The sequence below is a fragment of the Dermacentor andersoni genome, chromosome 6 (assembly GCF_023375885.2).
Source record: "Dermacentor andersoni chromosome 6, qqDerAnde1_hic_scaffold, whole genome shotgun sequence".
NCBI classification, from domain to species: Eukaryota; Metazoa; Arthropoda; class Arachnida; order Ixodida; family Ixodidae; genus Dermacentor; species Dermacentor andersoni.
Window position 1 is genome coordinate 9979425 of NC_092819.1, and position 16535 is coordinate 9995959.

A 16535-nucleotide genomic window follows, 5' to 3' on the forward strand; every position below is an offset into this window, starting at 1 on the left:
CTCCCACCCAGAACACTAGGGAAAGGAGTTATCTAAGCGCAGGTTTTAGACCGAGCAAGGTAGTCTAGAGTCTAGAAGCGGAGCCTACAATCTGCTGAAAGCGTCAAGGAGCTAGTGCCGTCCGGTATCGCCTGGGCCGCCTAGCCACGTCTGAACTGCAAGTTACTAGTTGGCGAAAGAGACGACAAACCAACGTCTGCAACGAAGCTCACGGCAGTTCCCCTCAAGTTAGCTCAACCTGCTCGAGGGAAGAAGTCGGACCTAGACTGCCGGGGAGCCCAGCCCAGCAATCGCATCCACCGCAACGAGATCGGCTTGCCAGCGTTCTTCGGTAAAGCTCTGCCGTCGACTCCACGCTTTATGGACTTGCTGCAGCTGCCCGGCCATGCGTATGCCATCATTTGTTTTCTTTTGAACTCTGTTCAGTTGACCACCGTTAAGTGTGTTTTGTGTAGTGTTAATTTTTATGTCTATACTGTTAATTGTTCGCTATTTCTTTTGTTTTCATCATTGATCTAGATTAAGTGCTAGTGTTCTTGTGTTTTTTATATTTCTTTTAATCTTTTTGCCATTGTCAGTCGATAAATATATATTTTTTTTCTGTCTTTCTCCCGTACCACCCGCCGTGGTTGCTCAGTGGCTATGGTGTTGGGCTGCTGAGCACGAGGTCGCGGGATCGAATCCCGGTCACGGCGGCCGCATTTCGATGGGGGCGAAATGCGAAAACACCCGTGTACTTAGATTTAGGTGCACGTTAAAGAACCCCAGGTGGTCGAAATTTCCGGAGTCCCACACTACGGCGTGCCTCATAATCAGAAAGTGGTTTTGGCACGTAAAACCCCATAATTTAATTTTTTTTTTCTCCCGTACTCTGACTTCTTCGCTGTGTTCGCTTGAGTGCAGAACGACCAACCGGCTTGACGACTTCGCGCTGACGGTGAACGGGTGACAAGCCGTGACAGGTATACTAAAGGCACAACCACTGGCTTGCGTCGGTACGCTTCGGCACGCGCCGACAAGCGAGCGCGTCGCTTCGCGTCGGTTGGTGGGAACGGAACGCAACCACTGGAGACAATCTCTGACGCGCGCCCCCGCTCGCTCCTCGGCTGCGGCGCATTGTTGCTGGACTCATTATGCAAAAAGGTGAGGCGTGCAGACAGGACACAAGAGAAGTGTACAGCACGAACGCCGACTATCAACTGAAGGGAGCACTGAGGCGAAAAGAAGAAAGAAGACACAAAACTCATCTGCGCAAGCTCTGGAATGGTATCACCACGTGTCAGTCGGGTACATGTGCCGGTCTACGTGAGAGGTAGCTGTTAAGGCACTTAATCTCTTCCTTATGTAAAGTAATTGAAGGCTGACTCACGCACGCACTTCCACCATTATGGATATGCCATGCCTCTGCCATAAGACGCGTATAGCTTCATTCTTGTGCCTGTACAATATCGCGCATTCGTCTAACTCTGGCGTGCAGTTACAATCTTGGCAATGTAGGGAAAGATTAGAAGACGATCCACCGGTTAACGACCTTTTATGTTCCGCTAGCCTCTGATTGATACACCGGCCCGTTTGTCCTACGTAGAAATGGCCACAGCTAAATGGAACTTTATAAACCACACCCATGCGACAGTCAGTAACACTGTTGTTCTTATTGTGCTTTAAAAGGCAAATATATGTTATTTTGTGCCTTTTACCTGCTCCTTTTTCCTCTGCACGGCAGCGCATATCTTACCTAGCTTATTGGGTGCAGTGAAAGCAACATTAATGTCATATCTACTAGCAACTTTTTTAAGCCTGTGCGATACTGAATGAATGTACGGAATAGCCACTACTCTTTTTTTTTTGCTATTACTGCTTTCTGTAATCACGTCCGTTCCCCTCGAAATCGACTTCTTTAGGCGTTCAGCCACAGTGGCCACCGCTACGCTAGGATAACCTGCTTCTAAGAGGCGCCGGACCTGCGCATTAAAACTGGGGCTCATTTTGTGCATACAGGAGCTGGTGAGAGAAGACTTAAGGCACGACATGGCAATTCCGTTTTTTCCTACTTTGGATTGCTTGGATTGAAAATTTAACAACGCCTTCGAAGATCTTGGGGAGTACTGCCAACAAACGTGATTTTATTCGAAGACCAAGAAACTGTCTAGAAACTGAATTTCGCGTCGCCGAGGAAATTCCTTGGTAAACTTTAATCCTCCTCCATAAGGTTGAAATTGCTCACTTACTGAGGTAGCAGTGGAATTGAATTCTTCCCTATTGCAGAAAACCAGGTAATCATCAACGTAACGAAATATTGTTACGTTGAAAATTGTTATGTCACATAACAAACTTGAGAATAGGAGGATTTTAATAGGCGTCTTTCGTTGCCCTTCACCAAGTCGTACTATTGAAGCACTTATTCAAATGTATGGTGGAGCTCATTTGCATAATACAAGAAAAAATATATAAGCAGATTATTTTCACTATTTATACACTGCAGGTCACCACACACAAAAAATACCAGTTTATTGTTTTCAGCCTACTATAATATTTCGCGTCGCCGAGGAAATTCCTTGGTAAACTTTAATCCTCCTCCATAAGGCTGAAATTGCTCACTTACTGAGGTAGCAGTGGAATTGAATTCTTCCCTATTGCAGAAAACCAGGTAATCATCAACGTAACGAAATATTGTTACGTTGAAAATTGTTATGTCACATAACAAACTTGAGAATAGGAGGATTTTAATAGGCGTCTTTCGTTGCCCTTCACCAAGTCGTACTATTGAAGCACTTATTCAAATGTATGGTGGAGCTCATTTGCATAATACAAGAAAAAATATATAAGCAGATTATTTTCACTATTTATACACTGCAGGTCACCACACACAAAAAATACCAGTTTATTGTTTTCAGCCTACTATAATGTTTTGACTGAGAAAGACATTCAATTTGTTTTACGAGGCGTGCAATAAATGCTGTGGCATATTATTTTATTGCACAACACTGGATACAATAGCCAATCGTTATTAAACCTCAGAAGAAATTATTAGCGCAATAGATATGATCAGGCATAGTATTTTATTGCACTTTTTTGCAATGCATGCTTTTTTTTTAAAATTGTCACACTATAACAACATTGCACGAAAGCTACTGACTGAAATAATATACTAGTACATATTTAAAGAACACAATCAATAAATAAATCAATAAATCAACTGTTTATTATAGTGCCCAAGAACAGCTGGAGCCTTCGTACTGGTGCTCTTAAAAAGCAATATGCGAGACAAAATGTGCAGAAAACGTCAATGTGGTAGACAAAAAAAAAATATGCGCGATAGAGAAACAAATAGGGAAAAACGAAAACGAGGAAGCGTAAAAGGGAGTTAATCATACACGATTATCTACGGACACACAAAACCGCAGGAAATGAACTCTGAAGTATGTCAATACAGGCACAGTTCTTATTATGTGTTTTGGAGTCGAGTCATATATAGCACAGTCTTGCAACAAGGCCAAACAAAGAATGTGGAATGCTGCCCGGTATACTGTTGCGGCACGAACAAATGCATATGATCAAGAAGCTTTGGGGAATGTAGAATGTCATGAACCGCCTTATACAGGAACAAAAGGTCTAATTAAGTCTTGAATCTAGAAGTGCGGGTTGAGGTATATTTGAGAAGGCTGAACTATGGTCGCCAGGATGGCAAAATTGGTGCTTCAAGATATCAATTTATTCTGGACGCGTTCAATGAGGTCAGAATTAGATTTGCATGTTGCACCCCCTCCTACAGAGGCATACTCTAGTAGTGGAAGGTACACAGCAGAATACAATTTCAGAAACAGAACAGGTGAGTGGAAATCATGAAATATGTGACATACAATTACAAGAGCGGGAAGGGAACGTTGTGCATATTTAACTTGTGAAGAGTAGTTTGGCGTTTTGTCGAAGTACACACCAAGATCTCTTAACTTCATCGACCCTAAGCAGTGGAGCATCCCGAAGGGTGTATGAAAATTGCACATGGTCTGTTTTCCACGTACAACTTAATGCCATAGTATTAAAAGCATTTACGAGTACCTCATTGTTTATGCACTAGTTTGAGGGTGAAAAAAATGTCTTTTTGGAGGTCAATGCAGTGGTGAACACTGTTGAGTCTCAAACAGCTTTAAGTTGTCGGCACACAAAGCCATGCTGTTCATTTATTAAAATGTTCTTAGCACTAGCAGAAAGCAAGGAATGCAATACCGATTGAAACACTTTTGACGCAGTGCAGAGGATAAATACAGGCCGGCAGTTAGTAAATGCACAACCAGCACCGGATTTGTGCACGAGCAATATCCAAGCTATCTTCCGAGTGGTAGAAAAGGTACCAGACTTTACGGAACTATTGCAGATGCTTGTGAGAACAGGGAACAAGTATGCTTCCATACGTCGTAACCTTTTCAGAGATTTAAACCGTGCTTTCACCACATTTCTTGCATCTTCAGAATTATAGAAAGTGTACAGCTGCAGAAAATAATTTCCAATTGTTCCTTGAGTTTTGTCAAGGTTAAAGAATGTAGACTCTATGCGAAAACTCACTACAGGAAGATAAAATATGAGAACATAAACTATTTTGTCTTTTCAAAAGCTTGAAAAGCACTTATCCAGCCAGTTGAAAATTATACCTGGTGCATGATGTTATGAAAAACAATGAAAGAAGTGAACCCACTAGATACAACATTCTGACACCAAGTAAGAACACCCAACATTCCCACTCATTTTGCTAAAGCATTCTGCACGTTATTCAAAATTGTAGCACAGTTCCAATAATATAAGTGTTTGAAGATGTATGCAACACATTTTAAATATCATTACTTTCATCAGTGCTTTGGGTGTTGATGCGCTATCTTGGTGTACACAAGTGTGCAGACAGCGTCTGAAAGGGTTAAGCACTGCGGGAGAATACCATCAGCACCACAAGAAAGGAAAGGTTTCAGGTGCTTCATGCACCTCTCACACCTTTAGAGGTGTGAGAGCGCACGAAGCTCCAAAAATATTTTGAATTACGTGTCAGGCTGGCTTCAACACATTCCATGTGGTCGTAGTGATCATTCCAATAATAATAATAATAATAATAATAATAATAATAATAATAATAATAATAATAATAATAATAATAATAACAACAACAAGACACTCTAGACAGCTCGCAACACACACACACACACACAGGCACAAGCAGAGAGAGAGAGAGACAGATATACAGACAAGCAGGAGCGCCGCTTCAGTGCGGTCGCAAAGAATGGCCAGTCCGAATGGCCAGTGGGTGGAGAGAAAGATCTGGATGCCAGACATATAAGCATGCAGTCGCGGTGTCAGGCCGTACAGGCGTGATGGGGCTCAGGCTGTGCTGGCCGCTTGTTCAGACGGACTGAAGAAGAAAGATGAGGGCTATCCAGAGAGCCATCAAGCATCCTGCAGAATAGACAGACTAGTCCAATGTTGCGCTGGTATTGCAGGGTGTGCCACTTGAGGGCATTGAGGCGATCCTCGTAGGCTGGCATGAGGTTGCGACTATCGAAAACATTGAAGTATAGGGTGCGTATTGACTGGTGTGGAACTAGCTCAAGTTTGTCAGCGAGGTGAGTTTGGTACGCGGACTATACCCTCTTTAAAAAAAAGATCGTCATTTTCACCAACTGAATACTAGCACGTTACTTGTCCCAAGAAGCACTACCTTCTTAGTAAATGCAGGTAGTAAAATAATGGCTAGTACTTGCACTTCCTGCTGAAGCTAGCAAAAAGCACTAACTTTGTTCTAACTAAATACTACCCCGGTAGCGCAGTTACTAACGCAACCGAAATATAATTGCCCACAATACAATGGGGGGCCTAATCGATTTATAAGTGCCGCTTTCATTGGCATACGAAGTCGATGGCATTTTAAAAGCATAAGAAAGTAAAATATAAATTCATATAAAAAAGAGAACCGCGTCATTTCGCTGTGTATTAAGGCATCAACTAAGGGCATATATATAAGTAATGTTTACCAGGGACATGAAGGCGCACTGACTCCGGGTAAGAATGTACTACATATCTCCAACATGCAACAATACGCAAGAACACACGTACAGAACGACAAAGGTACTACGCGGCACTTACTGAAAGAGTAATTTCAAGAATATTTACAGTCCTAATTTGAGGGAGTACATGCTGAATCGGTGTGCACCTATATATTTGGTTAAATAATCAAAATTTCCCGCACAAATTTCTAAAGCCTACTGTCTGCACATATGTGTGCAACGACGTCGCACATAAATTTAGTCCAACATAATGAACAACACTGCAGTTTATCTCAATTTTGCATAAGACTGTCACAATCACAGCATAATAGGCCACGGCCAGACGCGGTAGTAGTGGCGTAGTTGTTACGTAGTAAAAACTACTAAGAAGCCTTTCTTGTTAGTAAAGGCAGCACTTACTAGATTTACTAGACGCTGGCTAGTATACAGAACTAGTCACTGCGAAGCTAGTAAAATACATAGTGATCTAGTAAACACGTGCATTTACAAAGTATTTACTAACTTTATTTTTAAGAGTATACTGATGAGCAGTACTCTAGCTGGGGCAGAATAATAGAAGTGTAGTGTGTTCTGAAAACCTCTGGTCCACAGGGAAGGTAGGCACGAGACACAAACCCAAGAATGGGACGAGCCTTAGCTACAGTGCCGGTGACATATGCGGAAAAGTCGCGAGAAAGGATGAATATTAGACACAAAATGGGAAGGGCCCGAACAACCTCCGAGGAAGTATGGTGGACACGCAGCAGTTTTGTTGTGGCTGATACGCATGGCAGCACCTTTTGCAGTGACGCGTCAGCGTTCGTGAGTGCTGCACGAGCGATTTATCCCATAAGACGCATGCACTTGAAAGAAGCGAGTGAAGGAGTACTATGAACTTGTACTGAACTGGATTCACATGCCGAATAGAAGGTCGCAGTGTCAGCTGAAACGGACGGCATGGCTGATGATGTACGTACTTCCATGTTCGGCTACTAGTGCCTTTCGCTTTCTAAAGTTGTCTTTGCCACTGGAAACAGCGCAGAGCTCGCCCGTTAACTTCAGCTACCTGAGACAACACGAAACACGCTGTCGTTCACCACCCGAAGTTCCACACGGTTCATTCGCCAAATCACATACCACACGAAGTCAGGAGTGCTATATTTTAAATCGCTGAAGCGCCAAACGGAACTGAAAATTCATTTATTTCGACAGAGTTTCTCAGCTAGGCTCGTTCACTCGCCAATTGCGAACTCGATGGACGCGCTACACCTACGCGTAAGGTAAACAACATAGGCGGTAGGCGAGTGCTGATTATCCAGACTGCGGAGTTCAGAAGCATGTTTCTATTAGTTTCGAGCGCGACAAAATACACATACACCAAGCACAGACGTTGCGGCAATCGTGATTAGGTTGGATGTTTTAGCAGACGATCGCATTGAGACCGGCGGAACCCAGTGTGCAGGTTGGATTTGTCGGCATCGTTCGAATCCACGTGCACTGTTATCGGCCAAGTACCACAACACTGTCTTTCGGGAACACTGTCGCGCGCGTCGTGCATCCAAAGAACTCGGACGGTCGTTGGTGTCAGCGTCTTCGCATCGGCGGCCATCATAGGCATAGCAGCCGGAGGCTTCACAGCCTCTGATTGGTGGACGCCGGCGACGCGTCGCCACGCGTCACCCTGTTCGCGATCGATGCTTTTGACGCGTGCCGACGCGTTCCAGTGGTTGAGCCTTAAGCCAAGAATAAACGCCAAGACGGATAGCGTCGTCAACTTATTTCAGCATCAGGAACGTGTGACGAAACCGACGGCGACGCCAGCTACATAACGAAATTAATTAGTCAATAAATTATTGAACACATTCAAGGAGGTTTAACACACTGCATTCTTTAGCAGGACAAAAATTCAGTTTGGCAACTGCTGTGGGCTTTGTCTACAGAGGTAAGACTCAAAGAGCCCGAATGAACTTGTCAGGGAAGTCGTGACATGACGTCATAGAATTCCAAAATTGGAGAATTTGAGAAAAATTGAGGAAGAGAAGTTTCGCTTTCACTGGCAATGCGTTGTCATCACCCGGCAAAGAAACAGTGAACTATTCATATTGCAGGTTCAGCGTTCCTTGCATGTGACTCGTCATTTTGAACGTGCGCAGGTGTACGGTGTGCCCCCGCCCGACTACTCGACGGTGAGTCCTTCGCCGGACGTCGAAGCCCCAGCGCCGTCGCTGCCTCCACGCAGGATATCCCTGTCAGCGCTTTTGTGGCAGGCGGCTGCTCGAAGACAGACGCCGAATGCGGTTGAGTGCTCTGTTGCGCACGCCGATTCTGGCGGAAGCTGTGCCACCTGAGCGCTTGGCCCCGCCATGCACTTCGCGCCTCCTTGGACGTGTACGACCCTCCGGAGATACTGCTGATGAAGACACTAGACAGTGATAGTTTGACTGGACAGACTTGACAGTTTTGTGCGACATGCTGTCCATAGCCTTCAAGCACGTACTTTGACAACCACGCTCATGCGCTCTGTATATAACAGACGTGGCAAGTTTGGGTGATGATCCCGCGTACGACTACTGATGAATCATTTTAGTAACTTCAGTTAACCATTGCTCACATGACACGAGCTGAACCATTGTTACTAACATCAGAGAGTGACAGAGGTCGTTAGTCGACTGCGTACAGAACGCTTGGCCGTCGAGTGATGAGGTGTCGATGACTCAATCGATTTGTAGTGTACCATTTCCGTCACAAGTCAGACTTCAAATTTCGTGGCTCTGATTCATTTGCCAGTGCATACTATGCACGGTTCACGTTGTGGATTTTTATTTAGGTCGCAATGTGAGCCTGCTCGTTGTTTATTTTAAGCCATTTCGCAGCGCAGTTGTAATTGAAGAAAACTGGAAACACATTGGAAATGATTCCGCATTGTGAAATACAGAGAATTATACAGAATTTTACAAGTTCACTCATGAACTTTCTGTTCTGAATTATGTTGCAGTGGAAACCACATTGATACGTTATCTAGCAAAGATTTAGAAATGCAAATAGGACTCTTGCGTTTGAACTTATGCATATGTTCGTTAGTTGCGTGTGTTTTTAAATGAAAGATAGTAAAATGTCCACACTGGTAAAACATCAAAACCATTACATTAGCTGAACTGCTGCAATTATTACGAAAGGAGTGCTTCTTTAGAGTGATTAGAGTGACTTTAGACTGAAAAGAGTGATGTTTTTTTTAAATTAAATGCTACGTCCTCTAACTCAAGTCACGTATCATATATCAGGTGAAATAATATGCCGTACTTTATGACTAGCCTGATGTAACAGCCTTACAAAGCACAACAACCAAATAAATGACTACAGTTCTACGAAATAAACATTAAATAAGAATTACATGCAAAACTAAAATACACTTGCTTGTTAAGTCAATATAAAATAGACAGCAAAATGTACCTTTACAGCTGGGGCACCAGCAGCGAAGAGATAAATAGCTCTCGTGCAAACACGCACACCTGGATTCCTCCAGTCCGCAACCACCCGAAGACCCACAAATTGAGCCCGCAGAACAAGCTGCATCTCCGCCTGAGCATGCTGCCTTCTTGTCAGGCGACCAAGTGGGGTCAACGCAGTTTCATAGAACTAGAAATTAAGCTACCTTAATTTACAATGCAGAACAAATTACTGTTTCTACAATAAATTTTAAGCAGCACCACTGGAGGCGGCAAGTGAAACAGAAAACAAGGAAAAGGAAGATGCGATTGTGCAAATATGCTAGCTGTCGCTGCTTCTACCTTTTTCTGAAAACGACAATTTTTGATGCAGGCCCATCATTATTGGTCACGGCAGAATAAAACAATATTTAAAAAAAAGGCGAGAAGGCACATTTGGAGTGCGAATAAGAAGGAAATTGAGATCACGAAGTCATTGACGAATCAGTATCAAAAATGTCAGCCGATGGCCAGTGTTTATTCAGACTACGTCCTTGCTTTCTTATTCTGCATTCTACTTGCGTGTACTGTACGTCGCTATCAGCATGTGAGAAAAATTGTCGAAACATCGCCTAAAAATATGCAGTGCACTGTGGTGTCACGGTCACATTAATTTCAAGGGAATACAAAACAGGTATGTTTTATGTAGACATTGCTAAAGATTGCCCGAGATCAAGGTATTGTAGCAGCACGTGATTGTAGCGGTACGTTTACTTACTAAAATGCGGCGCAAGTAGCGGAGCTATTCAACCAGTGCAAGTATCTGAATTATTTCCAAAGCGTCAGCTCTAACCGGTCTGGAAACAAGGTCTATTATTGCGGTTTACTTGCACGCAAAAATTATAGTTCGCAAGTGCATTTCCACAAAAACAATTAACGAACTGAATGCCTGCGTAACTGCCAGTGTAAAAGAAAAAGTCACAGGTCTGCGCGGCACACGCAGCACAGTCACAGCTAAGCTGGAGGAGCACCTCCATAGGAGCTCCATTTTCGGCAGCACGCACTAGAGGGTTCGCACCTTGCATGCGAGGCGGCGCCATAATGTGTATCGAAGAGCAAACACAGGCATCGAGACTACGTGGCGCACACGTCACATCCCTTGACCCGTGGCACAAGACCATGATGATGATGCTGCTGCTGATGATGATGATACTTTATTGGCATCCCCTTTGCAACGAGGCGGTGAGAGAGAGAGAATAAACTTTCTGCGAAAGAGCACGCGAGCGTAGGGCGTTCCTCCGCTGGTCCCCTCAGTCCAGGAGTCCAGCGGCCTTAGCTGCCCTTCTCTCTCGGTTGACCAGGTTGAGCTGGTCCGTCGAGTCGGAGCTGGACAGCGCTGCCTCCCACTGCCGTGTGTTATCGGTGTGAGCTGTGGTGTGCTTGCGCAAGCCCGCACCATGTGATAAAGCGTTGTGCATTGATCGCAGGGTTGGCATTTATAGCAACACAACGCAGGGTATATGGCGTGGTAGAGACAAGTGTGGATATGTGTTTGTTTGGAGTTTCCACCAAATTACGGCTTCCTCTCGCGTCAGATCATTATCAGGCGATGGGAGCGTTCTTCGTGAAAGCCGATAGTGTTGTAGGATGTGCGTGTAGGTTAATGGTATTAGCGAGGTGGAACTGCTCGGCGCGTCCCTCTCGCGGCTCCCGGTGTACACGCGCTCGGCGAAGGCGTGAGCCTGCTGACTACCGCGTAAGGGCTCATGCCCCGGAGTCCACACGATTTTATGTATGGCGGGAGCTGGTGCGCCCCAATCAGAATGCGATGTTGGGCCCTGGAAATTTTGGCCCTGGAAAAATTTCGGCATGCTGTCTGAGAGTCCTTCAGAATTATGACGCACTCCCAGTGCGGTCTCGTCATGATGGCTAACACTATTGCTAGTTTCTCTGCCTCCGCAGCGCTTGCTGTGGAAACGGACGATGCATTTATTCACCTATCCTGCTTGAGTTGGCCAGGTACAGCTATAGGCAACTGTTACGTGCAACTGCTACGTGAACTGCTACGTGCAACTGCTACATATCGACGCTACGCTGCGCACATCTCGCATCGCGTGACAGGCGGCACGATGCGATGTAAATGATGACGATAACGATAATGATGATAATTCTATATTGGCATCACCCTTGAAACGGGGCGGTGCTAGCTGTTAACCAGCTTGCTTGATTTAATCAGTTATGCCATACATGCTTTCCATCCTAGGATTTTTTTACACTTTTCCTTAATCTTTTTCTTTAAGAGATGCGCGCGTGGGTAACGTCAAGCCTGTGTGCAGCCAGAGAACGTACGTTGAGACAGCACGTGGAAAATCGGTGGGGCTCATCGAGCAGTGCAAAGAAACGTTGCATGATTGTGTCAAGGTGATGTTGTTTGAGTCTGCGGAATCCGTCACGCAGTGATCGGTGAGGGTTTACGGCGGCGTGGTAAAAAAAAGTCGTCTTCAGCGTTGTTGATATAAAGGACATCAAGTGAAGTGGCTCGACTCGTGCGGGTCTTCGCGGCGAAGCTGCCGGGCCGCATTTTCGGCTGACCGCACGTGAGGTTGCTCGCGTAGAAGCTGTTTCGTCTGATTTTCGGCAACACGCACTAGAGGCTCTTGGCGGCGAAGTCTTTTTACGTCCTTTTCTCGAGAACGAACTAAAGCGGCCGCGCGGTGTCGACGGCGACCTGCGGCTTGTGCTGCTTTCTGCACAGTGGTCTGCCAAGCCCGACGTTGTCTGGTTGCAGCCGCGCGCGTAGCTCTACGAGTCACCTCTTCAGCAGCGGTTCGTACCTTGCGAGGAGGCGCCATAATGCGCCGCGAAGAGGTAATACAGGTAACGAGACTATGCGGTGAACATGTCACATCCCTTGATACGTGTCACGGCATCATGCAAGTGGAAACTTGAGTGTCCAAAGCACTCAGTCCACAGGAACAGTTGCAAGAACCGACTGTTTAATACCGCGCGCTAGTCACGTCTTCTTGTTCGCTATGCTTCTTCTAAGTGGCGATATCAATGTCCTTGCCACACTACAGACGCGGCATTTTCCTACCTTTCAAGGAAGCGTGTACATGCATGAAACTTTAAAATGCGAATGGATTGGATAAGTATGGCTTTATACGCAACACAATATATAACTGCGATGCAAAGGGAGCACGTATCGACGCTACGCGGAGCGGCTGTGACTTCGCGTGACTACACGCGCGGAAGGCGATAGCTGCGACGGACATCGGCGGCGGCGGCGGCTGTTGCGATCGACATTGGCATCCCTTCTCGACGATTAACGATTCACCGGCGAACGTGAAGTTATGAAAGGCCCTTCACGCTGCATCGTCGCTTTCTCGGGGCCTTTCTTTAGCTGGCTACTAAATCTGCGTAACCAAAGCTGACGGGCGAGACGAGCGCCTGCCTGGAGTAGATGGTACCTGACATCGACTGGGACACGCAAACAAAAGAGCCCGCCAGGGGTGAAACAGCCGCCGTCCTTCGCGGAAGCAACAACCATACCGTGAATACCACGCTACCGGAGCCTGACCCTGTCAAGCGGACCATCACGAATGACCCACATATTGATCAAAGTGACCAACGCCGACGACTTCCGTGGGAACATCTTCGACGTCAAGTTCACAGCTCGCCACGTCGTCTCGTATGTGGGGGCGAACGTGCGACACTGGAGGCTGAGCCCGGCAGGACGACGTGACATCATGGGCGGGATTTTACGAATACTTCAAAGATTGTGGTTGACCGAGAAGAACAGTGAATTTCCCAGCCGAGGAAAAGGGGAAAAAGAAGTGCATAAGAAGTGTATCTGGAGTGTTGGAATGTGCTCCGACTCGCACCAGTGCCCCTAATCGTACTGGTGCTCTGACGTGTACATGTGCTCCTACTCATGTTCGTACTAGTACTAGAACTCGTGCTAGCACATGTAACCTCTCATCATGTAACTTTGTAAATAAACCCCTTTTCTCATCTCTTCTACGTCGCCCCGGACCTCTCGATCGCCCGGCACCTGGCACGTCACCAGCCCCGGAACCGTAATGGCCGGTCGGAGACCGAGTCACAACAACCGTATGACAGCGATGGGATACGCTACCCTGAGTCCCGCCATCGCCAAACGAAACGGTTATTGGAATGAGCCCGTAACAGCTTACGCTGTAAGAAAGGCACAAGCTCAACTGCACAGCTACTAAAAAGTACAGAATTATATGTTGTGCATGCACACAAAGGAAGAAAAAAGTGAAAAGAAAGCTGTCGCACCCACCCACACATATTGAAATATGCGCAGATATTTATAAAGAAATTTAAATTCCAACAACCAAGGGAATGAGCTAGTCGCTGCCACCATGTCGGCCAAAAATCCAGAAACGGCGGAGGAAGTGGCCATCGTTCTCGGCGTCGCCACATCCAAGGAACAGCCGTCACATTGAGCGACTCGCAAACCACGTGTAGAAACCTACGAAAAGGCCGTATCTCTATCGCAGCGGGGAAGATTCTAGAAGAAATAAGACGAGAACTCCTCGATACGTACGTCGCATGGGCCCTATGCCACGAACACCTGGCAGGAAACGAAGCAGCACATGGTGTCGGCCGAGGGAATACCAGCCGGGATTTCCTGCCGCACGGTCTCCGGAAAGCGACGAGGGCGGAGGGCATCCTCATCAACTGCGCCGCATTATTGCAATACTACCGAATGTAAGGAAGAGGAAATCCACTACCACCGCCAAAATTAAGCAAAAAAGAAGCCACCGCCCTCCGCAGACCACAAACGAATATATATGTCCATGGAATTGTCGTGCACCGGATGCACCCCACACAATTCTGATACCTATGCCGATTCTGTGGTGTACCGGACACCCTCCAACACATGGTGTTGGTGTGCCGACGCCACGAGAAAAAAAACATTCAAGATGAAGGTACGGAATCGCTACGAGCTATCGAAGAAACGCTGGAGGCAATGTTAACGGCACCAAGCATCAGCGAAGTCCGGTGAACCGGGTACGGGCCGCAGCAGTAGCCAACGGCCTTCTGCACTGAGAGAGCCGCCCACCTTGCACGAAAAAGAAAAGTTACTTTCTCGCTGTTTCAGATAATAAGCGTGTATTCCTCCTCGAAGGTTTAGGTGCGAAAACCACGATATGATTATGAGGCACGCCGCAGAGGAGGGCTCCGGATTAATCTCGCCCTCCAGAGATTCGTTAGCGTGCACCTAATGCACGGGCGTTTTCGCATATCGGCCCCCGTAATGCCGCGGCCGCTATTTGATCCCGCGACCTCCTGCTTAGCCGCGCAACATCATAGCCACTAAGCCACCACGGCGGGTTGTGCAGATATATCTATTCGTTCTTGTACCTCGCCCCACATGTGTACAATCTGCGTACTGAGGCTGATCACATTGTGGTTCGTTCCTATTTGTTATTAACTGCGGGTGTACGTGAAATATTTCAAAGAGATACAGGCAGCTGCTGTTGAGATAATGGACATGTGAGAACTCCTTGCCCACATAGGGTTCGTGCCCTGCGTCAATTATCTTTTCTGCTATGACGGCGGACACACTCTCCTTTCACTGGCGTGCGGAGAGCGAATGTTATCGGCCTTTCCTAGTGTTCACCACTTCAGGTTAGTTTGATGAAAACACGCAAGCAAGCCCATTCTCAGCACCTGGGAGCCTTTCAGGTATAATGCACACTCCACACGTAATCTAGGACTGTGACCCGTTGCCCTTTTCCTTCGCCCAAAACTTCCACCTGAGTCTACCCCCAACGCCAGCATGACTGACTCAAGTCACCACACCTGGCGGAATTTCTTGAGTCGGCTTTTATGACATTCGCTGGTCCACACCAGGGCGTCCTTTATCTCTGCACTGAGGGTGTCTGGGAACCCAACCACTTCATAAAAATATTTCCTATCTCTCTCTCTCGTCTCGCTTTTGGTATAAGACGAATATCAGAAAGGTATAAAAAGTGCAAGTGCCATCCTCGTGCGTTCCTCAATTGACATTTTTGCGCTTTTATTCTTTGATCATTTGGGAAGCGGGAAAGTTTGAGGCACCAGTTCACAAATCCAGAACGAGCATTTACCACCTTGCCTTACACGTTTTTATATTAGCAAAAAATGCGTGGTGAAAATTTAGATGATGCGACTGTCTTCACAAATAAAGAAGACGCGTGAAATCACGCGCGTTCGTGCCGTGCCCTGGACGCGCAAGGCGAAAGAAGAAAATAAAGATTCGCTCTTCGAGGTCCGCCTCGCTGGGAACGCGCCCGCAGCCTTTCTTCGGAAGCGTCGCCGAGGTGAGTCTCACACATTCGCTATGTGAACGACACCGTTTTTATGTGGTTTCTTTTGCACCGCGAGGTTAGCGGGAATCCAAGTTAACACTAACGAAATTTGGCTTCGCAACGCCGCCTGCCTCCCGCTCTCTAGCTGAACGCACTTTCGGGCAGTTGCAGCGCTCAGAGTTTCCGATTATTCACTCTCTCAGTCTCTTTGCATCCTCCTCTATTTAGCAATGTTTGATGCTCTGGTTCTGACTCCGGCAGGCCATCTGGGAGATTAAGAGAAAATACAGGGTTTGTCAGCGAACACATTCGATCTCTTCTTTTAAAAATAGCCTGTGACAAACGGCACAATTTTAGTAAATGAGTTGGTCTATTCGAAAAGGCGGACTTCACTTGCAGAAGAAATAGAAATGCATAATCGACTAACTAAAAAATTCACCAAGTTTTTTACTAATTACCGTATGGCACATATTGCAATTCACAAAGCCTATCGGGCGAGACTGCAAGGCGTATCCACTAGAATAAAATTGTGTGGATGGCACCATCTACGAGATATGCGCCGTCCAACTTGCGGTAAAAATGCACTGTCGTTCCACTTACTTTCTTAACAAAACACCGTTTTATGCATTGAAGCACAAATGTAACTGGAAGGCCAAAGCATTTCTCCGCAAAATTCGGGGATTAATGTCTCGACTCGTGTCATCCTAACAATTCGTTTCAAGTGTATCCGCCTTGCTAACGGCTAGAATGGTAAATTGGTTGGA

The 16535-nt window shown here is 46.2% G+C and overlaps 2 protein-coding genes across 2 annotated transcripts in view; both read left to right on the top strand.

The window, feature by feature from the left end:
- LOC126521675 (uncharacterized) overlaps positions 1–8988 on the top strand; it is a 102577-nt gene extending 93589 nt beyond the window's left edge. The window contains exon 5 of the mRNA XM_050170402.3: positions 8180–8988. Within this exon, the coding sequence (XP_050026359.1) occupies positions 8180–8374 (195 nt within the window). The 3' untranslated portion in view covers positions 8375–8988. The remainder of the gene's footprint in view (positions 1–8179) is intronic.
- A 526-nt stretch (positions 8989–9514) lies between these two features.
- The window catches only part of LOC126521523 (aminopeptidase N-like), a 65669-nt gene continuing 58648 nt past the window's right edge, over positions 9515–16535 (top strand). Inside the window, exon 1 of the mRNA XM_055065806.2 lies at positions 9515–15783. Coding sequence (XP_054921781.1) covers positions 15624–15783 — 160 coding nt within the window. The 5' untranslated portion in view covers positions 9515–15623. The remainder of the gene's footprint in view (positions 15784–16535) is intronic.